The sequence below is a fragment of the Chlamydotis macqueenii genome, chromosome 19 (genome assembly GCF_036417535.1).
Source record: "Chlamydotis macqueenii isolate bChlMac1 chromosome 19, bChlMac1.mat, whole genome shotgun sequence".
NCBI classification, from domain to species: Eukaryota; Metazoa; Chordata; class Aves; order Otidiformes; family Otididae; genus Chlamydotis; species Chlamydotis macqueenii.
In genome coordinates this window covers 1,057,720-1,083,735 of record NC_141574.1, presented here as the reverse complement: position 1 = coordinate 1,083,735, position 26,016 = coordinate 1,057,720, and the positions used below count along the sequence as shown (strand labels likewise).

Here is a 26,016-nt window from a genome sequence, read left to right as displayed (position 1 = left end):
GCTCGCAGAACACCGGGTTTTACGCCCAGTCACTGCCAGTCACTGTTTTCTTTTCTGCTTTGGTCTGCCAGTAGCCAGCCTTTGCAGCTGGGGCTGGGGATCCCGCGGTGGGTCAGTACGCTTCCCAAGTCACTGCTGCTGCAGACAACGTGCCTCCAGGCACAAAGTTATTGGCTGTCTGGCAGCATTGTCCCTCCTTCACTTCCTCGTCGATGTTTGTAACATGCACACATGGGAATTTTTAAAAGGGTGGCTGATGAGGGAATTTTGTTATTACTGCATTTCTGAATCTGGCCTGACTCTTACAACTGGCAGACAGGAAAGGGATGGGTTTACTGGCACTGCACTGTAAATTTAATGCTCTCCTTAGCTTTCATTTTCACTACCAGATGTTCTTGTCATGAAATTTTCCACTCTGTGCTGTCTTCATTTAACATACAGTCTTACGCCGCCTAGATCAGGCGATGGCAAATGAAACGTTACACTTTTCACCCTAAACTGCTGCTTTTAGTGTACCTTAAATCTGTAGAAACTAAAAAGGAGTCCAGACAGAAGAGTTGGGATCCTACTTGTATTTGCATATTTTAAAGTGCCTAGACATGGGTCTTTATTTTACTTTTGCTATCCCCACTTTTTTACAAAGAACACTTCAAAATAATGAAGCCTGTGAAGAAGATGCTCAAGTTAATGGTAAATAGGTTAAAATCCTTAAAGGTACAGTAAGCCATCAGAACACTAAAGCAAAGAAACAGTTTTGCCATCTTGCAAAGATTAAAGGAATATTCAAACCAAACAAACCTTCTTTGGGAAATGAAGAACCAAACCAGTGTAAAGGAAGATGGTTAACAGGAGTTAATGTGAGGAGTTATTTGGAAACACCTTTGATGACAGGACTTATTAGTGTTATTAATTGTATCTTTCTTTGTCAGAAATTACCAGAAGCTTCCAGTGAAAACACTGACTCTGTTGAGGTTCCAGAGCATAAAGGCAGGAAGAATTGGTGAGAAGCTCTATTTTTTCATTGTGTAAATCTTCATTATAAGACATACAGTGCCTGGGAGTTGGCTTCCATGGACTAGTTTTTTGTGTGTGTTGAAGGGTGGAATGTCATAAGGAAATAAAGTATCCTTAGAATTATTTTTACTTTTTTTTTTTCACCTTCTAAGTTAAATGTAGCAAATTGATAAAGGCGAAGTCTTCCATTTTTGTAGCAGTTACGAGTTTCATTTTTCATGTCCCCATTAAGCATTTCAAGAAGGTAGAGGGTGAGAAAATGGAAAATTCTACTCTATATTGTTGTGTAATTCTCCAACTGTGACATACATACGCAGTTGCAATGTTTCTGTCTCCAGTGACAACATTTTCACCATATTCTGCTCAGAAGAGCCCTGAGGACAATGACTCTGAAACATACAGACCCATGTGAGATCAGCAAGCACTGAAAGATAAGACCAACAGAAATGGGTCACCTATAACCTTTAAAAAGTTCTTATCATACAGCTCCTGGATTCCTCGCAACCCATGCATCACAGGCTTTCTCTTCCATTTCTGGTATGTTTGGTATTTCATGTAGGAGTTTGGGAAGCAAAAATCTATTTTTTGCAGATAACGCTCTTGGATGAGACGTGCAAAGTTACTAGCAAACGGAGCCTTGTAGATACCATCGCAGGGTGCTCTGGCACCCAGTCTGTGACACACACCCTCACCGTTGTCATTATTTACGTGTTTACTTACCTCGGAGATGAAGAAGTACAGAGCAGCTTTCCTCTGACTCAGTGCCCCCCTGTACCGGGCACTGGATACAGCAGCCAGGAGACAGTACTTACCCTGGAATAGCTCTTCAAGTCTGTGACACACACTACAGTGGTGCCAGGGAAATTATTTCTCTCCTACAGTTGAGTGATAGCCAGTTGGAAAATGTGAATGAACCCTGGTAGCTAGTAGAGAAAGCAGCCCTTCAGCCCAGGAAAAGGAGCAGAAAGTGAGTGAATGCTCCTAACGGGCCAAATGAGTTTTGGCTGATTATCTTACTCTGCGGTGTCTCATCTCAGGTTCCTAGGCAGCGTTTGTGCTGTCGGTCCTGCTCCTCATACTGACTTGTAATTGTTTTCTAGTGGTTCAGAAATATCTTCATTACAGCTGATGGGGTAGGGAGATGGACCAGGTGCCATGTGGGGGTCCTTTCCAATCGTTTTTTAATTATTATGTTTTACTGGTACTTTAGGGACCAAATTTCCTGTTCAGCCAGTGAAGTTAATCAAATGGGGTAAAGCAGGAAGCAGCGTATGTTTCCTCAGGAAAAAGAAATGTGTAAAGAACAGAGCCATCAGTTGGTAAGTGCAAACAGCGTACTTCATCCTTGCCACAGGACAAGCATGTGAAGGCTTAAGAGATATTCCAAGGTGCCCAGTATTTATCGGTGCCTGCATTGTTGTTTTGCATTTGGGATGTCTTATGCCACATTTCTGAATGATCATCATGGAGACGAAAATAGTTAGATTAGTTAGGAAAAGGGAGTTAGAAAAAATCACTAGTCATTTATGAAAAGTTGGGACAATTGAACATAATCTCTTTAGGGTTGCATGAAGTTAGGAAAATCGGCCCTTGTTATAGTCACCTTTGCCTCACTGTCATAGTTCTTTGAAGGCTCAAGGTGTCTTGATCTCAGAGGAGCCACCTTACAAACAAAGCTGCTTTTAAAAATGTTTTTAGGAATATAAATGAGCTGATGCAGAATATTGCAGTCAGACAAAGAATGTGACTTGATTTGAATGAAATTGCAGAAAACTTATTGGTGAGGCTCCAGGCCATCACATTTTCATAAACAAAATTTAACTCAAAATGACAGCGTGGTCAGAATGCCGTGGAGTAGGTCAAACCTGCTCTGAAAGGGCACCTCTTTCATCAAAGTTAATGCAAGGAAAGCAACTAGTTCTTGCATTGTGGTATGGCAGAGCAGAAGCGGCTGTGCAAAAATAGGAAATGTGTGCAGAATGCGTTTTCTGAGAGAGGAACTTTCCAAGCAGTGTAGAGTATTTGTAGAAGGAGTGCACGGTGAGCTTGTTTACTTAATCTCTGACTCCACCTAGGAAATGAATGGTGCTCTCTTGTTCTTACTATACAGAGGGAGTTTTATTATCGATTTTGGTGAATAGAAGAGCAGGTCCCTGAATGGCTGTGCCTCAGCCAATCCTTTAAACAGTTCTCATAAGGAAAAGATGATGTTTCTCCTCTTCTGGTCATTCCAAATCTGATTTTTCATATTCAATTCCTACATAGCCTTTCTTTGCTTTCAGCACAGAGAAATAAGGAGACTGAATAATAAAAGCTTAGAAACCATTGGACATAATTGAATTCAATTAAATTTATACTAAGATATGTTCTTTTTTTACAGTCCTAGTTGTGAAGATTCTCCACGTCCTGTAGAAAAGAGAGATCAGATTTGATAAGAAAGGGAAGAATGCAAATAGAATTTTTCAACGCTGATAAAACAGCAAATGCGAAGAAGAGTGTAGCCTTGCTCTTTGAAGTTTCCTTTCAGTTCAGGCACCTTCAGTTTGACCCTTGGGATACACAGAGCTGCATTCACGCCCAAGCAATTACAGCCCTCTGTACGGTTTGAGAAGAGCTGTCGTGGATCGGAAGCAAGGTAGACGTTTTTGGCATGGCATTGGGTCACACAGCTCACACGTTTTTTCTGCCTGCAGATCATAGAATCATAGAATCACATGGTTGGATGGGACCTATAAGATCATCTAGTCCAACCGTCTTCCCACTACCATTGCTGTCACATATCTTGTAGCTTCTCATCAAGCGCCTCTTGAACACTGCCAGGGACGGCAACTCCACCACCTCCCTGGGCAGGCCATTCCAGTGCCTGACTGCTCTTTGAGAGAAAAAGTTTTTCCTCACGTCCAATCTAAACCTCCTCTGGTACAACTTGTGGCCATTTCCTCGGGTCCTGCTTGTTGCCTAGGAGAAGAGGCCAAACCCCTGTTCATCACAACCTGCCTTCAGGAAGCTGTAGAGTGCAATGAGATCTCCCCTGAGCCTCCTCTTCTCCAGACTAAACAATCCCAACTCTCTCAGCCGCTCCCTACCTGTGAGCGCCCTGGGCTGGTGGAAGGGGTCACTGCCCGGGACAGGGGGTGGGACTGGGTGAGCTTTAGGGTCCCTTCCCACCCAAACCATCTGGGATGCTGTGATTCTATGAGTGTGTTTCCTTGTTTCTCCTGTAGCCTTTTGCCTTATTCTGTAGGTCTCAGCACTTGTGAGTCCTACTGTAATTGTCACTGTAGTGGTTTTGACCCCGTATTGTCAGAAGGTTTAAGAATGGTCTTTAATTTGAAAACAGTTCTAAACAGTTCCCTTAGAATGCTCGTGCATAACATCAGTGACCAAGTAACTGGGGCCAAAATCCCTGCGCGGCTACGGGTGTACCAGAGCGTTTCGGAGCCCGCGGTTGCCTGGCAGCGCTTTGTGCGGCGTGCCGCCGTTGGCTCTGGGCTTGCCTGTGACCTTCAGACCGCAGGTAGGAACGCAAGTTTGTAATGTGTGGATGGCCACGTGTTGTCTGAAACTGAAAATCCGCTGAATAACCGCGCCTGCATCCCCTGGCTGTCCTGGCGCTCACACCCGCTCCGTGGTGGGAAGAGTTTCTACTTCAGGGAGCTGCCTTCCAGCTTTCTGGTACCTTGGAAGGGCACAGAGGGACAAAGCTCAGGGGCAGCAACAGATTAAATAGGGAGCTGTGGAGAGGGAGAGATTCTACAAATGCTCTACTGGGAAAAATCCTTTAAAAGTTGATAAAAAATAAAGAAGTAATATATTAAGCTTAAAATACCTGTCCTTAGTTATAATCACCTGCCTAAATGCTTTACTGCTCCGTACCCTAACGCGCTGTAGTTCTGTAAAGTTTCCCTGGAAGGTGTTTATAGAAGTACTTACTCCTTTTAGGGGTAAGGCTGTAAAAGCTGAGCACGTGTGGATGCCAAGGCTGCGGCAGGCTGCAGGGAGGAGGGGATACTCGCAGCAGGAGGAACCGGCCACCGCTCTCCCTCCCAATCACGCATTATGAAATGCCGCTGCAGTGTGCGCATCAGCCACGTGCCCTCGCTCTGGGAAAATGGGCATGCTGTGGTTTCCCTTCTATCCCTGTCCGTGTGTGGCCTTACTCTGCTGCTTTGCATAGGCTGTCCTGGAGTATAAAATGCTGTTGCCTGGCAGGAGGCAGACGGAGCAGGGCAGGCAAAGGGAGCAGAGCACTGGCGGAGAAGACGGTCTGTGGGTCCGGACAACTCTCTCCCGAGAGCACGGTAAGGCAGCGCTGCGTCCCCCTGTCCCCTTTGCCACTCGCTCACTGCAGCCCGCCAGCGAAGTGACTGCACGGCAAACTGGATTCTTCCCTGTGCTAGGAGCAGAGTGCTGCAATCTGTCTCCTGCTTTATTTCCAAGCTGTCCTGCTGCTCGGAAAACTTGATCCCCTTTCTGCTAATTTAAAGGTTTGTGCACGTAACGGGTAATACTGTAAATGTTGTTTATGTGGAGAACCTTGTTGTGGAGAGCACAAAAAGCAAGCAAGATCTTACTATGATTGCTAGTGAATGGAAAAATGTGAGTCTTCTCTCCTTTTTTTTCTTTTTTTTTCTTCCTTTTTATTTTTATTTTACATATTTTTATGCCTCTTACTATTTTTTTTCTTCATTTTTTCTTTTTGTTTTTCTGGTTTGTTTTTGTTTTCTTTTTTTTTCCTTTATGTTTCTCTTTTTCTCCTGTCACACCTTCCCTGGTGCAATAATCCATTTTAGGATCAGAAATTAGCAGAAAATATATGTTTGAATGAATAGCATTAAACTTTGTATGTTCTTTTATATAAATGTTATATGTTATATTCAAATATGTGCTATGTATATATATCTTACAAAATACAAAAATTAAAATCTTAGAATTCCACGTGTCTCTGGCAGATGAATACATTGCAAAATGTTTTGCTTTATTTACAGGTTGATTTTTTTTTTTTTCATTACTGTGTGAATAACACAGCAACATTTTACATGCCCTTTCTTAGGTAACATACAGTGATGTGAATTAACGTAGCGTTCATTAACACTTCACAAACCACAGAACTTAAAAAAAAAACAAAATGAGCGTCAAGGCGTGTTTTTCATAGAAGTGAAGTGTGTGGGTATTTTAGACACTGACGTTTGCTGCTTTATGCGACTGGGGACATCTGAAATTCTCTTGCCAGTGTTTTAGAGTAAGGCATGGCTGCAGCGTTACACTGGCGGCGAGCGCTGTCAGTTTTAGTATCACTGCTCTAGGAATCAGTCAATTTTCGTTTTTAAAAACAGGATGTTAGATCAGATCAGTCAGTCTGGTGAGTTCCTGAGCCCTTCTAGAGGGAGTTAGTTACCTTCTTAGTCAAAAACTGACCTTGTTGTTTTTTTTCCCCTCCTCAGAAGTGTTCCCACATCAAACAGGACAAGATTTCAGCCGGCTGAACTAAAATTGTGAATAAAGCCTACAAAATGCTGTGCCCGTGGCAGTTTGTATTCAAAGCTCGTGCTGCGAAGAGCCAGCCCTCTGAAGAGAAGGATGTCAATAATAACGTTGAGAAGAATGGGAAGATCCATGGGTAAGATCTGTGTCCTTTAATGGCTTCATAGTTCCTCGTGCGTTTGAAAAGGCAAGCTGTTAAGTGGCGTGGGTTCTGGAGAGACCTGTAACGTGTTTCCAGAGCAATCGTAGTAAGCGAAGAGGAGTTGTCCCGGGTCGCTGGGTGGTGTTGACTTGGTAAGCTACGTTTAAGCTTGTGTCTTAAGTTATACAGTCATTAAGGAAAGAGGTCATCTCGCTTTCTCTTTCATAGTTCTAAATTTATCTGGTGTGTTACAGTGGTTGCAGGTCTGCTAGGACTCAGGAGGCACGTGTATGCTGTAAAAATTAGCAAAGTGATTACTGATGCTGTGATTAAGTTGGTAAAGTATTTCTGTGATACGATTTATACAAGACACTGCATAAAACAAATTGCACATGCATATTAAATGTCTGTTTTCAGGCTGGTCCTTACTTTAGTTTTCTATTGCATCCCATTTCCTCTGCCCATTCCCTGCCCTTCCCTGTCATTGCTCAAAGGAGTTTCCATTCAAATGTGAGGGCAGGTGAAGCTGCCTGGTGGAACTGGGCGATCACATATGCTCTGCTAGCCGAAGGACATCATTGCCCTCTCCCAGCTCAGGGGGTTTTTTGGAGTTTGTGGTCTGGATGCCTCTGGGGTGTTTTTGGACATCTTCTGAAACCTGATATCCAAATGTAAAAGTAGGAGTTCAGAAAGTAAGACTTAATGCAGAAAAAGGAAATTGATATAAAAGTATGTTACTTGCTTGATGGTCTGGAGACTGGACCTAGCTGAAATTTTCACACATTTCCCTGAAGATGCCAACCTCTTTGTTTGATTCCTCAGAGTATTTTCTAGCCAGATCGTAACTGTACAGATGTCCTCTCTTCAGCTGACAGCAATGACACTCAGCCTTTACCAGTCCAGGCCGTATCTCTTGTTTTCCATCCCACGTGGTGATCTGGGAAGGGGCATTGCAGCTTTACTGTTGGCTTCTAGTCCACTCCACCCCTCGCGCTGCTGCGCATGCTTGGCTTATTGACTCAGTGCATCTTTCAGAGGCGTCTCTGAGCATCTCCCTACCCATGCTGCAGGTAAAACTAACAGAAACTAAGCGTGTTGCATTATACTGAATTGTTTTTCTCTCTTTTAAAGCTTAGAAAATGATGATGCCAAATTATATGAACTTGGCAAGAAGCAGATAGAGATGCCGCCTATCGTAACGTCAGCAAATGCCAGTGATGGGAGAGAGGTCTGTTCCTAGCATCATTATTTGAAACTAAGGGGTCACACGGGTTGTGCTTACTGCTGAAAACTCCCCACAGTTCTCATGTGAGGACTAACTGATTACATGGGGCTAGGACTGCTGGGTGAGGTCTTTGGATGCAAGATCTTTTCCGAACAAAAAGGAGCTTTGGTAAGGTTTAAGGAGAAGAGGAGTTTGGAGTGTCCGATTCCTTTCTTGACCTTTGAAAACCCAGCCTGTAGAAACAGGCATGTCCTTTCTCTAAAATTGTCTGGTTCGCTGTTTTCCTGCGGCTTTCACTGTTATGTTAAGAGAAGAGGGTTATTGAAGTTTAAAAGGTGTTTGCAGTGGTAGATATTGTGTGATTAGTACAAAAATACTTTTTTTTTTTCCCCCATTTCATACTGAACTGTGGAAGGTCAATAGTTTTATATGCAAATTAATAAATACTCATGTTGGAGAAGGTCACATTTGTAACTATTTTCTTGAATTTAATTTGTAGCATGTCAAATAAAATTTAAATTTAAGCTTTAAGATATTTAATAGGTCTGAAGAAAGTATGCATTTTTATCTTTTCTCTGTCAGAACCCCACACAATACGATATCAAAGCTTCAAACCAAATATCAAGATGTCCAAGACATGTAAAAGTAAGAAACTTAGAAAATGGATCCAGCTTTCTTGACACACTACACCTGACAGCAAAGGAGGTAAGATATGGAAACCTGAACAGTGATTTTCATAACTTTGAAAAGATACAGCGTGCAACATTGTTTTCTGACATTTCATTATTTTTCAGGTTGTCAACTGCCGGACCAAAGCCTGCCAAGGGGCACTCATGACCCCGAAGGGCCTGGTGAGAGGTACTAGAGATGCGCCAGTTCCACCAGCAGAGCTGTTGCCTCAGGCCATAGACTTCATCAAGCAGTACTATGAGTCGTTTAAAGAGTAAGCCAACTTTCCCTTCAGTTTTGGTATAAACGTCCTCTACATACCTGCCTGTCTGTGAGACTACAGGAGTGTTTGGTTTCTTCACAGCTATTGGTAACTCTCCTGTTAGACAGCGTGCATTAAAAAAAAAAGATAAGGACTATTAGCAAGGGTGAATTAAACCGTTACTGCACTTCATACGCTATATCTGCCGATGCAAGGTCTGGGGAGTACTGGAACGGACTCTGTGCCGTGTGTTCCTCAGCCCCATCTCTGGTGTGTTCCATTACAGTGCGTTTATAGTAGCAGCTTCGTTAGGACTCTTACAGAATGTTACCTTCTGATTTCTTAACGTTGGATGTTGACGGGATTAGCTCCTACTCGGATCAGAATTAGACGTGAATAATGTGGATAATGCTTTTTGTTTGTGCTGTTCCAAGTATCTTTTTTCTGTGTTCTTTTGTTCTCTGTTTTGACTCTCAAGGCTTTAGCCAAAGATTGGAAGGCCAGTCTCTTGCTTCTCAACCTTGCTCTGTGCTATCATCAGCGTAAGCTTACTGAGCATGCTGGGAGGGATGCTCTAGCTTCAGGAAAGAGGTTTGTGCTTTCACAAAAATGGGCATGATGCAGAGACACCTTGGTGCAGGAGAAGCTGGAACATCATTGTCCCTGCTCCTTGCAGGGGGGTTGGACTAGATGACCTTTAAAGGTCCCTTCCCACCCAAACCATTCTGTGATTCTCTGATTCTGCAGTCTGATTGAAGTCCAAGAGTTTGCAGTGACATTTCACATGACAAGCTTTCAAGTGACAATTCAGCGTTTGCTCATCCCATTATAAAACATTATCAAACTTTCAAAGGGACTCAGCCACATAGTGGTTACTTCTTTAGACACTTTGAACTCTTCTACAAAGCTTTCTTCCCTCTGAATCTTTCTGAAAGTCCCTGTCTTACATGCAGGCTGTACTCACTTGCCAGCCTATTGTATTTGCACATCTCTGTGTTTCTGCTCATGGCTATTTGATCACATTGATTTACGCTATCTTATGTGCTTGCCCTTGATCTTTCATCCTGTTGAAAATTTGAAAACTCTCAGACAGTGCAGGCTATTTTCATTCTGTCTGTAAGCCAACAAAACAATTTTTGTCTGTGCTGTGATAAATATTTCCTAATGTTTTGACTTCATTCTCTGTTATCAAACTCAAGAATTTCAGAATTGGTTTCCCTGACAAAGAAAATGCTCAACACTTCCTTTTAGGAATGAAAATCCTACTTTGCTCAGAAGAGCTGTGTCCCTGTGAAAGTAATAAATTTTGTGAGGATAGTCAGTATAATCCTACTTTGGGGCTGAAGCTAGCCTGTTCTCTGCTTTTCATCTGATTGTGATTTGACGATTTTTTCAAAACTTATACAGAAAAGCTTGTTATCCATCCATGTATGTTTTGGGTGGTGAAAGGATAGTGTCACTAATTAGATTTCTGGTGTGTTGGTTTCTTCATTAGGCTGGTAAGCTCTGTCATTTGCACTCAGTAAGGACAGTTCCTAAATTCTGAAGCCAGGAAAAGTTCTCCTCAGCAGTCCTCAGTCAGAGTCCCATGTACTTAACTCATCCCTTTACCTGGAATACCCCCTGCTTTTTGATAAACATCTCGGACTCCAGACTGCTGCCATGGGTAACGGCTGTGCTTTGGGGACAACAGTGTGGTGCAGTAGAGGGGAGGTGGGGAACGGGTGATGGTGATTTCTCACATCTGAAGAACAGCAAAATTGCTGACTCTATGAGGTAATGGTTTTTATAAAGGACAGAGTATTTTATGTTGACGTACATCCAGAGAGTGTAGATTTGGAATGGGAACAGGTTTCTCAGTGTTTATCCAAACTTGCCGTATCTCAGCCTACATAGATGCTAATCCCCTCCTTGGAAATTTACTCTGTCTGCGTTCTGGCAGAGAAAATCAGCCAAGTATGTAGAAGTCTTCTCATGCAAAAGGATGCTCAAAAGCTTCATGGCTTCAACAGTGCTGTGCTCTTGACCCGCACATAAAGAGAATGTCTGTGATTTAAATCAGTTCTAAGTAACAGAATTCTCATTGTTCTTTTTCATGGCTGTTTCCTCTTCAAAAGGCCAAAAATAGAAGAACACCTGGTCCGACTGGAAGCAGTGACCGAGGAGATAGAAACAACAGGAACTTACCATCTGACAAAGGATGAACTGATCTTTGCTGCCAAACAGGCCTGGAGGAACGCGCCTAGGTGTATTGGGAGAATCCAGTGGTCCAATCTGCAGGTAACCTACGAGTCTAATATGGGCCAAGCAGTCATCTGCTGCCAATCAGAATGCCCTTTGCTGTGGTAAAATATGCCAGTGCTTCAACCGAGGACTGCTCCCTCCCGCACATAACATAAGATCAACATTTTTTTTTTTAGATCTCTGCTTCATAATTGAATGAAAACACATGTAGGAGTGCTAGCGTAGGAACCAACTAAGCCGTGGCACCAGGTGCATGTCTTGGTCCTTGGAGGATTGTTATGTGTGAAAACAATGCATACAAGGGCAATAAAAATGAACTTTTCCTAGTGGAGCTACAATTAGACTGAGAAATACTGATTTTTACTTCACTTTTTTCCTTAATCTTTCCTCAACTGCATAAGAAAAATAATGAGGTTACACTGCTGTTTCAAAATATATTTTTTTCTTTACATTTGTTTTGGAAACATATAGGTATTTGATGCACGTGATTGTAAAACAGCAAAGGAAATGTTTGAGCATATCTGTCGTCATATTCAGTATGCCACAAACAATGGAAATATAAGGTAGGCCTCTTCTGTTTCATTTGAATTCTAAACAACAAAAATCACATCCAGATCTGGATTCAAAACTCTACCTAAAACCTGAAATGGTCTGTCTAAATATTTTGACAGCTTGTCTCTGCTCTTAATTCCCCTGGTACTTACATGTTCCTCTCATGTGTACTATCAACCATTTTGAAAGTTTGTCACGTTGATGGCTAATGTGGCAAAACCTTTCATAATTCCTGGGGAAAAGAGGTGAATTAAAGATTCAAGGAGGTGGGTGGAGAGGAGGAATAATTTTATTTCTACTGATGTTTATTTTACAAATATAAAATAATTGCTGTTGGTAACAATTTGTGTCTTAATAATTAGAAGGCATTTGATGTGCTGCTGTGGGGTAACGGGATTTGGTTGTCTCTCTGGGCAGATCAGCCATCACTATCTTCCCCCAGAGAACTGATGGGAAACATGATTTCCGTGTCTGGAACAGCCAGCTCATCCGATACGCTGGATATCAAATGCCAGATGGATCTATTGTAGGAGACCCTGCCAGTGTGGAGTTCACACAGGTACAGTTCCAGACACGGAATAACTGCTTTCCATCTTGTCTAACCCTCTGTCTGTCTTTTTCTTTTTCTTGCACGTTTACGTGGATTGGGAGGGAAGTGTGGCAGTAATGTTCTGCCCCACAGGTTCTAGGTGTGGGCTGAACCAATAATTTCATCCAATCCTGATATAAAATACTCCTCTCCATCTCAGAACAGGGTGAGCTAATGCTCCTTCTAAGTCAGGTACGCAATCAGTACTTGAGCAACATGTCTTGGCGTCGTTTGTTTGAATGGGAGAGAGAATCTTTATCACTCAGAATTTACCTCAGCAGGTTTTAGAGGGTTAACATTCTTTTGTCTTCAAATCAAGGGGGAAAAAACCTAAAAACCCCTGAAATGTACTTTCTTTACAGTTGTGCATTGAGCTTGGGTGGAAGCCAAAATACGGCCGCTTTGATGTAGTTCCACTTGTTCTCCAAGCAAACGGCCAAGACCCGGAAATATTTGAATTCCCGCCAGAAATTGTCCTCGAAGTGCCAATGGAACATCCAAGGTAAGCACGCCAGATTTAGATAATCGCACTTCTGCCTCTGCCTCACCTTGGCAGGTTATTAGCCTGCACCTCTGGCAGTTATTTTATGAGTTCTTTGTTGGGATGAAATTATGGTAAATTGCCCTGAAAGATAAAATGCTTGTTAGAACAATGAAATGAGATTTAAATTAAGGAAGCCAAAAGCATTTTTGTTGGAAATCTTTTTTTCCCAATCTGCATTTCAATTATATTCAAAATTTAAAAAAAATCATAATTTCTTATGCTGGCGTAATACACATGGAAAATACGGCTGCAAAGTGTCTGTTGCCTTTCTGTCTCGTTTTTTCTTCATGTTTGCTTTGGGAGTGGCCTACAGATTGCGGAGCTCTGTAATCCTGTTCTGCAATTTCTTTAGCAGGCAATTGCAAATGAAAGCTGCTACAGGCTTTTGCAGGCCGTGCTTCGTGGGTCATTTCTCCTAGAGTTAGTACTCTCTGTGGTTATCACCTAAAGGGGGAAAAAACACATAAAGTAATAAATCAAACTGCTTGTTTAACAGGTACGAATGGTTTAAGGAGTTAGATCTGAAGTGGTACGCACTGCCTGCTGTTGCCAACATGCTTCTTGAGGTGGGAGGCCTGGAATTTACCGGGTGTCCTTTCAACGGCTGGTATATGGGGACAGAGATAGGCGTGCGGGACTTCTGCGATGTGCAGCGGTACAACATCCTGAAGGTAATCCTCTGGCGTGCTGGTCGGAAATGGGAATGCACTTGGTGCGTGGAGGGAGCATTTCTGAAAAAGAGACACTATCGGTCTTTGCTGAGATGGGTGTCGTATTTGCGATACGCTAATGCGTCTGTGCTCGTCTGACACAATACCCTGACTAATTTGGGACATCTCGAATTTCTGCCAAGATTGTGACTGCCAGATTGTATGACTCTGCTTGCAGTGTTCTGACAGTATCTGTTCCAAATACCTGGATAGAATGGTGAAACTGCAACTGTAAAAAAAAAAAAATTTAAAATGCTGTCCAAAGGGAGTTCTTCCCCAGTTTTACCCTGAGTCCTGCTAATTCAGGACTTTTGGTCTCTGACTGCACGTTTCTCAGAGGTTTGTTTATGTCAGTTCCAGTCTGCTGTTGACAAAGCAGTGGAGTCCGGTGGTTAGCTGCAAGCCTTGGTCACCTCACCAGTACAAATTAATAACGATGACTTATAACCGGATGCTGCCACTTATTAAACCATTTAGTCCAGGAGAGAACCAGTCCCTGCTTTACCAATCAGAATAGCCTCGAGAACCAGAACTCTGTAACTCAAGTTTACCTCCAGTCTCAAGTGTTTCTGCTGCCATCACTTTCCCCAGCATAAAACTGACTCTTCCCCCTTCCACAATGCTTTATTCTGCATATTAACCATTCTATGATTCTGTCATTCTATATTAATGTCATGAAGCGGAGAAATCGTGAGGTCTAAGTCCCACATAGCACATGTGCTTTTCCCTTTTCTCTCTCTTTTTCACATGTAGGAGGTGGGAAGAAGGATGGGACTGGAAACAAACAAACTTTCGTCGTTATGGAAAGACCGAGCTGTTGTAGAGATAAACGTGGCTGTGCTTTATAGCTTCCAGGTAGGTCAACGAGCGTGCTGTCTGGAGAGACACTGGATATCGTGTGTCCTTTCTCCTTTCCCTTGTAACAGCTTTATACAAATACAGTGCCAGGAGACCAATGCTCAGTGGAGGTTGTCGGTGTGATTCCAGTGGAGCTATTCTTGATTTACCTGGGAAGGCAGAGGAATTCATATTTCCTGCTGCTGCCAGAAAAAAAATCTCAGTTGAAAGCGGAAGGGAGGGAAAGAGAAAAGGAAGTTGAGAGCAAGATTGTTCATCCTTTTAACATACGTGTTGAAGTGTCAAAATCTGTGTAAAGCCATTGGATTGTATCTTTTATTTACAATTACAGTTTATTTATCATATCAGAACAATATGAAAGGTACGTAAAAAAGATCTGAGGCTGATAGTCGCTGATGGTAATTATTTTGCAGCACTGTATAAAGTCCTTGAAATATTAACCAAAGCAAAAGGATTGCCCGGACAGGTGGTGGATGCCCCATCCCTGGAAACATTCCAGGCCAGGTTGGATGAGGCTCTGAGCAACCTGATCTGGTTGGAGATGTCCCTGCTCCTGGCAGGGGGGTTGGACTAGATGACCTTTGAAGGTCCCTTCCAACCCTAACCATTCTATGATTCTATGATTACTGTAACGGCATCAGGAAGAGGAGCAGAATGGGCTTTTTAATGTATGTCTGTCTTTTTGCAATTATTCTAGAAACAAAATGTGACTATCATGGATCACCACTCAGCTGCTGAGTCCTTCATGAAGTACATGCAGAATGAGTACCGTGTGCGTGGAGGCTGCCCGGCTGACTGGGTGTGGATCGTGCCTCCTATGTCAGGGAGCATCACTCCCGTGTTCCACCAGGAGATGTTGAACTATGTCCTCACTCCCTTCTATTACTACCAGGTACGCGTTATCCAAAAAAATACGATTCCAGTAGACAACTTCAGCAGTGCAGATGATAGTAAGGGACCTGAAGAAGTCTGAATGAAGAGCCCTGGTTAATCAAAGTTGACCAGGGAGATTCATAAGCAGCAGGCAATATCTTTGACACTGTGGAAGGCTGTGTTAGTTCTGTTGAATTCTCAAGCTGTAAGCAGAATGCTATTTAATGCTACAGAAACTGATCCCGTATTCGTACACAGTCAATTGTGTATACAGATTCTATTTAATCTGGCCCTTTCAAGGACACACACATTTTGTGTTTATTACTTTACATTTCTTACCTGAAGCTTAACTTTTTTTTTCTTTTGAAGGTGGATGCGTGGAAAACACATGTCTGGCATGATGAAACTCGGAGGCCAAAGAAAAAAGAAATAAAGTTTAGCATCTTGGCAAAGTGAGTTATTCAAATAGAGTCTTCATGCTTTTGTCCAACTGTTTTATTCTTGTGATGTTGCTGTTCCACATTTTTTAATAGTTATTACAGAAGAGACCACTTGAATCGTTTGAATCATAGACTTACCTGTCCACAATTAAGTAATATTAATATCTAAGATTTTATTCCAAGGAAGAACCATGCTCAAGAACAGTCTTTTCTAGCTTGTTTGTGAACCAATCTGAATTAGTGTGTAGCTGTATTAAAAATTGTATGTGATTCTTTTTTTCCCCAGGGCTGTACTCTTTGCATCTTCACTTATGCGACAAACAACGGCAACCAGGCCCAAGGTCACTGTGATCTATGCAACAGAGACTGGCAAGTCTGAAACATTAGCCAACAATCTCTGCAGCTTGTTCAACCATGCCTTCAATACCAAGGTAAGAAAGTATAAATAATCCGCACTAAATGGAGAAAGACGTTTGGCTAGTTTTATCAGCTTCTGCAAGCTTTTTCATTCTCTAAGCCTGTTTTGAATCTTCAGTAAATATAAGCTGGACTAGAACTGGGATTTTGTGTTCATTTAGCGTAATGCCTTGTAAATTTGGTGAGTGGTCCTCTGACAATCACAGAGATACCTCATGCCAGTTCGTATGTCTGCTAGCAATTTCTCATGAGCTTTATACCTTCCAGATTCTATGCATGGATGAGTACAACATCTGTGACCTGGAAAAAGAAACACTTCTTCTAGTGGTTACTAGCACTTTTGGAAATGGAGACTCTCCAAATAACGGCAAGGTAACATTCACCTCAGACTGAGACCAAAGACAACCCTTTCATTTCTTACTTGAATAAGAAATGTTTCAGGGTCTCAGTTCTGTTTTAAGTCAGAGTATTTTTCTAACCTTAAGTATTTTATGAATTTTTATGCAGACCTTGAAGAACTCCTTGCTCACCCTGAAATTGCTGAGAAAAAAAATTAGGTAAAAATATCTTGTGGTTTTGTTTGCATGTGGCTGAGTCCTTTTGCATTTCGTTTAGCATAACATAGTGATCTTACTTTTATCTCCTGCAGATACGCTGTGTTTGGTTTGGGGTCCAGCATGTATCCAGAGTTCTGTGCCTTTGCTCATGCCATTGACCAAAAACTGACCCAGCTAGGGGCTTCGCAGCTCGCTCCAGTAGGCGAAGGAGATGAACTCAATGGGCAAGAAGAAGCCTTTCGCACGTGGGCAGTCAGCGCATTCAAGGTGACTGTATAAATAGTTCATATTTTAGTTCGTTCATTCATTCATTTTATTTCAGTATTCATTAGGATCCCATAGAAACAGTGAAAAATGAAGGAAAACAAACGTGGATTTGTATCTGAATTTCGAACTCCCCTCTTCTATGGCATGCCTAATCTGAAGAGGGCACTGGGGCTCTTTTCTATTATTTTTTAATATTCACATAAAATTCAATAAAACCTTTTGGATGGGGGATGCTGAGTATGAGCAAGGGTGGTAGCATCAGACATCAGAATTTTTTGAAGTAAATCAAGTTTTTTAGCTATACAGGTATAGAAGTGAAACCGTACTGAGTGCACTGAACCCCTGTGACATCAGTGAACTCAACAGAATCAGTAAACAAGAGCAATCTGTGCCATTGATATGTCCTCGTTAGGATTATGACAATGCTAAGAATATTATTTTTACCATGCATAACCTTATTTTTTCTTTTTTCTAGACTGCCTGTGACATTTTTAACATCCGTGGGAAAAACAGTATCCAGTTGCCTGAGATATACACCTCTGATGAAAGCTGGGATCCTAAGAATTACAGAATAGCGCGTGACTCTCAAACCATGGACTTGCCTAAAGGTATTACCTCCCGCCTTCCACTTCCTCTGTCCATCTTGCTTCAGACAGGTCTGAACTGTCAAGGTTTTCTAAAAGTGCTATTGGTCCTGCTAGATGATAGAATTCATATAATAAAGTACAGTGGTCAGAGGGAAAAAAACCCTACATTTACATTGTGTAAATCCTGGTCTTTTCCAGTGCAATAACATCAGAACACCAGAGCTAGCGTACGTTTTGACAGCCCCAGGAGAACAAAAGCTGAGATGAGCTGCTTTTAGTCAGGGAGGGCATGCCTGTAGGACCTGTAAGTGACTAATAGCATATCACAGTCTAGGGGAGCATGGTTCAGTTCTTTTCTGCATATTGTTTGAAGACATTTTAAAGAAACCTAATCACAAAATTGCCATGAGTCATGTCTGCTTTTCTCAACAGCACTTGCAAACATTCACGCCAAGGATATAATTCCCATGAAGCTGAAATTCAGACAGAATCTTCAAAGTTTGAAATCCAGGTACGATGCCTCGTTCTTTTGAATATTGCAATACTACGTTTTACTAAAATCATCTGAAATGCCTGGTTATAAACGTCTTCTCCCTGCAGTTATTAAGAAATATATATGAATTTTGTACCACCGTTAGTAGATGTAAATCATTATCACAAGACCACAAGAATACGCACAGTCTTAGCTCTGATTTAGATTGGGGCAATTCCCAGTAGAGTCTCTGGGAGCGTAGGGAACTTAATGACTTTGTGGTGTGGCCCATTTTTACCTAGTACATGTGGGAGGACAGGTGAATGGTCCTTCTGCCTTGCTTGGTATGCTACATGCCAGGCAAATGTTTACTTCATTTAGGGGAAAAATTGCCCCTTAGCAGGGAAAAAAAAAAAGAAAAAGAAAGAAAAAGAAGGAAAAAGTATAGAGCAAGAAGCTGCTGCATTCAGTTGTACTGCAAAGCAGGCTGAGACAGGACAGTACACAAAGAAATACAAAAGGATAATCAGTGCTAACATCTGTCTTAGAGCACCTTAGAGCAGCGGCTCCTCCCCACCCTCGAGTGGGACTCTCTCATGCCTGTCCTAAATACCGTCCGCGTGGGGAAGGCCTCTGAGCTGGGTTAAGATGTGAGCTGTTCAGGCTTCGGTAGAGCCACGCTTCCTTTCGTTGGCTGACGGCAGGCACGTTTGTCCTACAGTGGACAGACCAGGCAGCGCTTCAGCACCTTGTTGTTTGATAGCAGTACCTCACATATCTGGCTATCGTGTTTAAGTCTCTGTGCAGTACTAAGCTGGTCTGGTAATTCGGTCGCGCACACAAGTGAGCCCTTGCCAACTGTCAGTTCAGATTTACTCCTTTTCTGCGCAATTCAAGGGAAATCCTGTCGACGTCTGATCTCTTTTCTTCTATATCTAGTCGTGTTACCATTCTGGTTAAGCTTTCCTGTGAGACTAATCAGGAAGTGCGCTACCTGCCCGGAGAACATGTCGGGATTTTCCCAGGCAACCGGCCAGAATTAGTCCGTGGCCTCATTGCACGCATCAAGGATGCCCCTCCAGCTGATCAGAGTATTAGACTTGAAACCTGCACTGGAGGTAAGTTGATTCTCTTTAGACAAAATAACAGAGGTATTTGACAGAATTCTCTGAAATTCCTGAGATGGTTTATAGATTGCATGGATTCTACTTAAGTTTCAGTAGAATTTTGTTGATGCTTTTAGTTACTCTTAGAATTCTCCATTCCGATTTTGCATGCTCTGGCAGTCCACAGTAATTTCACCAGTGTTCACGGTCCAACTCTTTGTAATTCAGTTGCTAAATTGGCCATGGACTGCAATCAAATTAATCAACAGAGTTTGCTTGTTGCTGCTACATATCAGAGTCCTAAAATAGATTTATGTGTCATGACTATCTTTTCTATCTTAGCAGGAACAATCTGCTAAATCATAGGATTCTGGCACACAGGAAGATGACTTCCTCAAATTAGGGACTTTTCGTTTTGAAGTGATATTTTATTATCGTGCAATTCCCTGCATCAGATCCTCCCCTTACAAGAAGTTTGAACCCTCCCATTAACCTCTTTTTAGAAGGGCTCTGTGGTCTAGACCTGCTGCAACCTAGTCTGAAGGGGTATTTTGAAGGACACTGAGTTTTGCAGAGCTCTACAGCTGTCAAATGCTGTGGGATTTGCCAAGTGTTCTTTATTTCCTTCATTTCCAGGTGGCTACTGGACAAGTGACAAAAAGATTCCAGCCTGCACGCTCCCTGAGGCTTTGACATACTTGCTTGATATCACTACTCCACCCTCCCAACAACTGCTAAGAAAACTCTCCCAGCTGGTAACAGCGGAAGGAGACAAACAGAGACTGGAAGTTTTATGTCAGGTGAGTGTTAGGGCTAGATTTCCGTTAGAAGTGCTGTGTACTGGACCATCTGATGCTGTTTTACTGTGTAGCAGAAGCTTAAGAAATTTTTGTAGTGGTGATGCTTGATTTTTATCCCTCTGTTACATGTTCTGTGTGCTTGTAACACCAACCACAGTGCGAGAAGGGATGGTCTTGTAGCTCAACTTGGGCGTGGGAATCAAGAAATTTCTTCAGATCTGGTATTTCCTGTGTGGTTCTGGGTGGGTCGTGTTGCCTGCCTGTTTCTCTTGCCTACCCCGGCGTGGTTTCTGAGGGTACGCCATTGCAAGACCTTACAGTTTGCAGGTGGAGAGGCTGGAGGGGAGCTGGTGGGTATTTTTGTCAGGGAATTTGGTACCGTGAGAGTAGAGGGGTGTCACTTGAAGTAACCAATGACTCGTAGGTGTGGTAAGTGCCTGCTTCTCCTGCTGGGTTCAGCAAAGCTCAGCAGGTATGAGGACCTGAGCCCAAACAGTTTTGTGGACATCCCATAGCAGGGGGCTGAGAAACAGATTCTGTTTCCATTTCTACATCCTCACTGCGAGAGCTGGTGTCTGAGACAATTATAGCAGGTATTCTATACTTCTGTTTTCAGAACTTAAAGAGTTTCTTAGGAAACCCCAGTATTGGTCTAGGAAAGTTTTGGTGATTCTTTGTTGATTTGCCTGCATATTTGATTGAGTGTAGATCAGGAATCTTACTTCTGAGTGATGCTTCAAATAGCCCTGCTCCCCTGAACCCAGCATGACCTGGTAACATTGTGACGGTGGCCTTTGGCTTTTAGAGCACGGAGGAGTACAATAAATGGAAGTTTTACAACAGCCCGAACATCCTGGAGGTCCTGGAGGAGTTTCCTTCTGCTGAGGTCTCCACCGCTTTCTTACTGAGTCAGCTGCCGCTTCTGAAACCCCGGTACTACTCAGTCAGCTCCTCCTGCGACATGACACCCGGAGAGATTCATCTGACCGTTGCGGTTGTAAACTACAGGACCAGAGGTAACGAATCGTTGCTTTCACTTCTCTCTGAATTAAATGGTGTTTGGGCTGCATTGTGGTTCAGAAAAGAACTGCATCTGCCGTGTGCCGTGGAGCGTATCTGTAACAAAAAGTTTGTACTGTGGTACATGCAGAATAGTATACTGCGCAGTGCAGGTGTTCATACTGTGTCAGGATTTGCTAAAATCCTGCATCATCGCCACTGTATCCTTGTTTTTTAAATCATTACTAGATATACACTTATTTAAAACTCATAATTTTAAGTATATACTGTGCTTTTTTAAAAACTAAGAACTTTTGAATGCTGACAGAGGTGTTCTCCTTTGATTAGGTGGACAGGGGCCTTTTCACCACGGAGTCTGCAGCACGTGGCTGAATACCATAGCTTTCAACGAAATGGTTCCGTGCTTTATACGCAGGTGAGTGTATGACAGAGAAAAAATAAAAGAAAAAAACCAAAATCCAGCAGTTCTTAGTTCAGCTTCTTCAGTGGTTTTTTCATTGCTTGTGTATGATTTTCAAGTGATTGGTGAGTGCAAGTTGGAATATCTGAGTTTGAGAGGGAGCTCCCTGTTTTCCAGAGATGAGATCCTTTAGCATGTCTCATCTTGAGTAAAATCCTAAATCATTAGAAAATTCTGGAAGAATATTGCATATTCATATAACACCACACCCACTGTCAGCATATCCACTGTAGAGCAAGTAAAGCTAAGGAAATAAAAAAGCAACCGTCACCAAGTTACGCCTCGTGACTGTTTTCAGATTGGTAACTTAGGCTGTGCTGCTCAAAATCATTCCAAAAAGTGACACTGAGATGTCAGTTATAAACTAATTATCTAATTAACATATTTTTGTGTTTTAGTGCCAGTGAATTCCGGCTCCCAGAGGAGCCAACCAAGCCATGCATTCTGATCGGCCCAGGAACCGGAATTGCTCCCTTCAGAAGTTTCTGGCTGCAGCGTCTCTTTGACTTGGAAAAGAAAGGTACTTGTGGGGATGCCACACGAGGGAGGCCGTAGCTCCTCCCGTGGCAGAAGACACCCCTTGTCCTCCAGACAGACTCCCTACAGAGGGAGACACCCAGAAACATCAGACAAGTAAACCCCGTAGAGATTTGCATCCCAGGACTGGTTGAACACGGCACTGAAACAGCTAATCCATCCCACCTGAGACCATTCTGGTGGTCTTGAGGTGTTTGGCCACCTGGAGGGAGCAGGGTGTGTGTCCTTGTAAATACCGTGTGCTCGGTGACCGCCCAGGCGCAGCCGCGGGGGCCACGATACGGAGGGAAATGCTGGCCTGCCTCTGTCGGCCCATTTGGGGATCCTGCTCCAAGAGGCTCAGTCCTACTGGAGACCCAAAATCACCGGCCGTCACACACCGACACACACACTCTCCTCTCAGGAGTTTAGTGAGGAAGGCTGACTAGAAACTAGCTGTACAGACAGCTGTGCACAGCTGGTTACTGTGGCAACGGGCCTTCTGTGGGAACAGTCATGAGGGATTACCAGGAAAGACAAAAAACTCTCCAGTGTTGGTTTCAGGGATCAGAGGCGGTGACATGACATTGCTGTTCGGCTGCCGGCAGCCAGACGTGGATCACATCTACAAAGAAGAAACTGAGGAAATGAAGAGGAAGGGAGTCCTGAAAGAGGTCTATACAGCTTACTCCAGACAGCCCGGCCACGCTAAAGTAAGGCTGGCTCCTTTGCTCTTGAGGGTTGGCTCCTTTCGGAATGGTCTCCCAAGATTTGGGCTCTGCTTAACAATGTTGAACACATATTAGCGTTTTGCTTCAGTGGATTGTGAACAGGTGACACAAAGCCTCGCTCCTTCAAAATAAAGGAGAATCTCGCTGTTCACTTCCGTGTGAGCAAGATAAATACAACCCCCTCACTGCCATCAGAGATGCGTAGCGGACATGACCAAAACCTAAGTGCAAACGGCCTTTGAAACTAGAAGCTGGAACGTGTTCAGAGACATTAGATTTTGCAGGACTTGATTAGTCCCTGAGTTAGAAATGAGTTGGCTCTGGCCATTTGTTGCCATTTCAGTGACACAGTGACCCTGGAAATTAATTTTGCTTAGATGAAATCTCGATTGGAGAAAACAGCACCTCAGCTGTTCTCTCCTTAGCTGTGCCGCTCTCCTGGCAAGTTAGGAGACTTGGGCCGTTGTCACTGGCTCTAAAAAGGAAGAGTCTTTGTCTGCTCTGGTTTAATCAGGACGCAGGTCTAGCCTCCAAATCTGGGGTTTGTTTTTCTTCTCCTTTGCTGTGGAACAGATAGGGCATTTAGAACCATACTACATGGACTCACGTTGAATTCAGAAAAGCCGAATGCCAAAGTAGCATTTAAGAAATCTTGTCTAGTGATCCATTTTCTGTTTCCAAGGTCTATGTTCAAGACATTCTTCAAAGCAGGTTGGAGACCAAAGTGTACAATCTCTTGCATAAGGAGGAAGGGCATCTGTATGTCTGCGGAGACGTACGCATGGCCAAGGACGTTGCTCAGACTTTGAAAAGGATGCTGGCAAAAAACCTGAACCTCGATGAGCAGCAGGTGGAGGAGTATTTCTTCCAGCTCAAGGTAAGCTGTGGTATGCAAGGCGGTCTTTCCAGTTAGGCAGAGTTCCAGGGCGGGTTATCCAAGTCTTCACAGTCACACTCGAGATCTTGCAGGCTGCCATGAGTGTCTTCAGCAGAACGCACGAGGAAAAAGCTTTAAGCCATCAGCTTTGTCCACCCACCGTGATTTAAAACGTAGTTTCTGTTTGGCTGACACGTCATGTTCTTCTCTGACGTCTGCCGCCTCCCCAGTGTCTCCCTGTGGGCCCTGGCCGTTAGCTTTGCAGCGTGTCTGGGGCGTCTCGGCTCTGAGACTTTGCTGGGCCAGGGGAGGAGAGGGAGTTTCAGAAATCGGTGGGCCCGTCACTGCAAGCGCAGCGGCTGGGCCTGCTGGCTGTTACGCATCCTGTGGTGAGCGGAGCTTCTCCTGCAGCGCGGGATCTGAGAGGTTCCTTTTACCGACAGCAGCAAAACTCCACTGCGCAAACCGGTCCTGCGAACGCCGAAGCTTTTGGGTTCCCCGCTGCCCCGGACGGAGGAGCTCGCGCTATTTAATGCCTCTCTTTGCTTTCCTTGCTTTTTTGCAGAGCCAAAGGCGATACCATGAAGATATATTTGGGGCTGTATTCCCGCAGGAAGTCAAAAGAGACGTAAGAGCCTTCCAGGCCAGCAGTCCAAGAACAAATTCACTCATGTTTTAGACAATATTTGCACATTTGTTGTTATTTTCCATAAATAAGGAGTCCAGTCCTCTTTCTTATACATGTTGGATTGTACGCATGTATACGATTGTAGGATTTGACTTTTAAACCTCCGCCTTAATTAAGAAAAATATTAAATTTAACTTTTGTTGGTATTTATTCTGAGATTTCTTTTAATAGATTATCTTAATAGTGAAGATGAAAATTATTTTTTTAACACTGTCTATGGTAGTATAAATCTGCTTGTTTTGTAAATACAGGGAAAACTTAGAGTTTTTAACTATGTAAGTTAGAACTGAAATATTTTTTTGCAATGTGCTGTTTATCTTTGTGAATTTATTTATATCGGATTGTTTTACTGTGCATACTGTCTTCACTTTAAAGGAAGCAGATGGATGGTTGTGTCACTTGGCAGCGCGCAGTCACACACTGTCTGTGCATATGAGGCAATATTTGCAAACGAGAGCGTCATGTAATGGTTCAGGAGTGGAAGTGCCCGCTGCGTACGCTCCAGGAGCGTATGGCTGAGGAGGCAGCCGTTTTGAATTCTGCTCTGTGAGATTCACGTACCTGAACCTGAGTCCTTGTTACGGAGCCTATGGCAGTACGGTTCCCAAAATTCCAAAGCACTTTATACACTGGAATTCTCTGATTTACTGGATTTGTTTGGAATAAAAGATGCCTTTGTATTGATACAAGCAGGCTGACATGGATTAAACGGACCTCTCACTGTTGGCTCCAGCCTGAAGCGGTGGGGTGGGTGAGCAGGTGCTCGGGTTCCCCTGCGGTGGGTTTGGGCTGCAGCCAGCGCCCCTGCGGGAGTGCAGAGCCCGGCCAGAGCTGCGTGCCCTGCCTGAGGCGCGTTGTGCGTTTGGTTACTGCCGGGGAAGTGTGCATTTGCACCATAGCTTGTGAGCCTGCCTGGCAAACGGCAAGGGTATAAAATAGCAATGACAGCAGTACGTTCTGCCCTGGTTACATTTTGACTTTGGCTCTTTCTGCGCCTTGCAGCTGTGTCAGAGCTTCTAGTTCCTTCTCTGAGAGTACCAGGGCTGGATGATGATATTAAAAAAGCTTACGGTGAGATTTTCCCGTTGTCCCTTGTGTCCAGGAGCTGGAATCAGGTGAAGGAGCTGAATCTCAGAAGTCACCAGTGCCATGTACGTGTAGTGTGTTTCATGTGTGCGTCAGGACAGCCTTAGACCTAAGAGCAACATCACAGTGTAGATGAGAGCGCGTGGTGGCGCAGAACAGGCCGTGTCAGGCAGCAGGCACAAAGGGAGTGAAGGACAGAGGAGGTTCCTGGCAGGTGTGGGGTCCCCATGGGCACCTAGTGAGTCTTATGTCCTGCTTCGTTTAGTTGATGTCTTCTGATTATAGATTTTTGGGGTGGGATGGAAATGGAGCGAGGTAATTGCACTTTCCATGGAGGAAGTTCTCAGTAAGCCCAGGGCCTGGACTTCGAATGAGTCCAACAAAATAGGAAACAGAAGAAGAAAATTCCCTTCTACTCTCAGATACACCGGATAAATTGGTCCAGGTAAACTGCGGGTTGCCGCGGAGAGTTGCCAGTCCCCACGCTGGTTGGGTTTAGCGGTGTAGATACAGCCATCGTGTCTCCTTCTCCCGTAAATACGTAGGGCTGGGCCCTGTGAGTGTGTTTCTGAAGCGTGCTGGGCAGTCTGCCATTGGTCACAGTAACGGTCTGTGTGTACTTCTAACCTGGTTTTAAGTAACGTCTCTTAACTTGAGCTCTTTCCTCGAGGAAAAGGAAAGGGACACGTGGGCACATTACTGGATAGCTGGGAGGTAGCGAGTTCAGGGCTGGTGCTGGGGCAACTTAAGTGTCTGCAGCTGGAGTGGCTGCACAGCTGCTGGTGTTCTGCCGCGCTGGCGGTGCTGGGTGCAGCGGGGGCCACCC

General features: G+C 43.6%; 1 protein-coding gene across 6 annotated transcripts; it reads left to right on the top strand.

Annotated features, from left to right (window-relative positions):
• The first annotated feature begins 35 nt into the window (after positions 1 to 35).
• Positions 36 to 24,783, top strand: NOS2 (nitric oxide synthase 2). Of its 6 annotated transcripts, XM_086763364.1 has the most exons (31): positions 36 to 107; positions 930 to 1,000; positions 3,395 to 3,649; positions 4,957 to 5,315; positions 5,415 to 5,501; positions 6,459 to 6,634; positions 7,772 to 7,868; positions 8,448 to 8,570; positions 8,660 to 8,808; positions 10,914 to 11,076; positions 11,512 to 11,603; positions 12,010 to 12,151; positions 12,544 to 12,683; positions 13,222 to 13,396; positions 14,189 to 14,290; positions 14,991 to 15,185; positions 15,536 to 15,618; positions 15,893 to 16,037; positions 16,291 to 16,395; positions 16,531 to 16,580; positions 16,673 to 16,847; positions 17,323 to 17,455; positions 17,867 to 17,945; positions 18,846 to 19,024; positions 19,649 to 19,812; positions 20,618 to 20,828; positions 21,160 to 21,247; positions 21,691 to 21,812; positions 22,373 to 22,521; positions 23,222 to 23,416; positions 23,982 to 24,783. In XM_086763364.1, exons 6-31 carry the CDS (start codon positions 6,528 to 6,530, stop codon positions 24,093 to 24,095), a joined length of 3,477 nt encoding a protein of 1,158 aa, XP_086619490.1. In that variant the 5' UTR covers positions 36 to 107; positions 930 to 1,000; positions 3,395 to 3,649; positions 4,957 to 5,315; positions 5,415 to 5,501; positions 6,459 to 6,527; the 3' UTR covers positions 24,096 to 24,783. The 6 variants fall into 6 exon arrangements, with proteins under 6 accessions (XP_086619490.1, XP_086619493.1, XP_086619491.1 ...); XM_086763367.1 differs by having other exon boundaries at positions 56 to 1,000; positions 5,227 to 5,315; XM_086763365.1 differs by having other exon boundaries at positions 56 to 1,000; positions 5,192 to 5,315.
• Positions 24,784 to 26,016: the final 1,233 nt, after the last annotated feature.

What these genes read in the sequence shown, in the direction of transcription:
- NOS2 (XM_086763364.1), top strand. Translation starts at nt 6,528, where the DNA reads ATGCTGTGCCCGTGGCAGTTTGTATTCAAAGCTCGTGCTGCGAAGAGC. An exon ending in ACAAACAATGGAAATATAAG is followed by an intron (nt 11,604 to 12,009) that starts GTAGGCCTCTTC and finishes CTCTCTGGGCAG; the next exon opens with ATCAGCCATCACTATCTTCC. An exon ending in CTCCCTTCTATTACTACCAG is followed by an intron (nt 15,186 to 15,535) that starts GTACGCGTTATC and finishes TTTCTTTTGAAG; the next exon opens with GTGGATGCGTGGAAAACACA.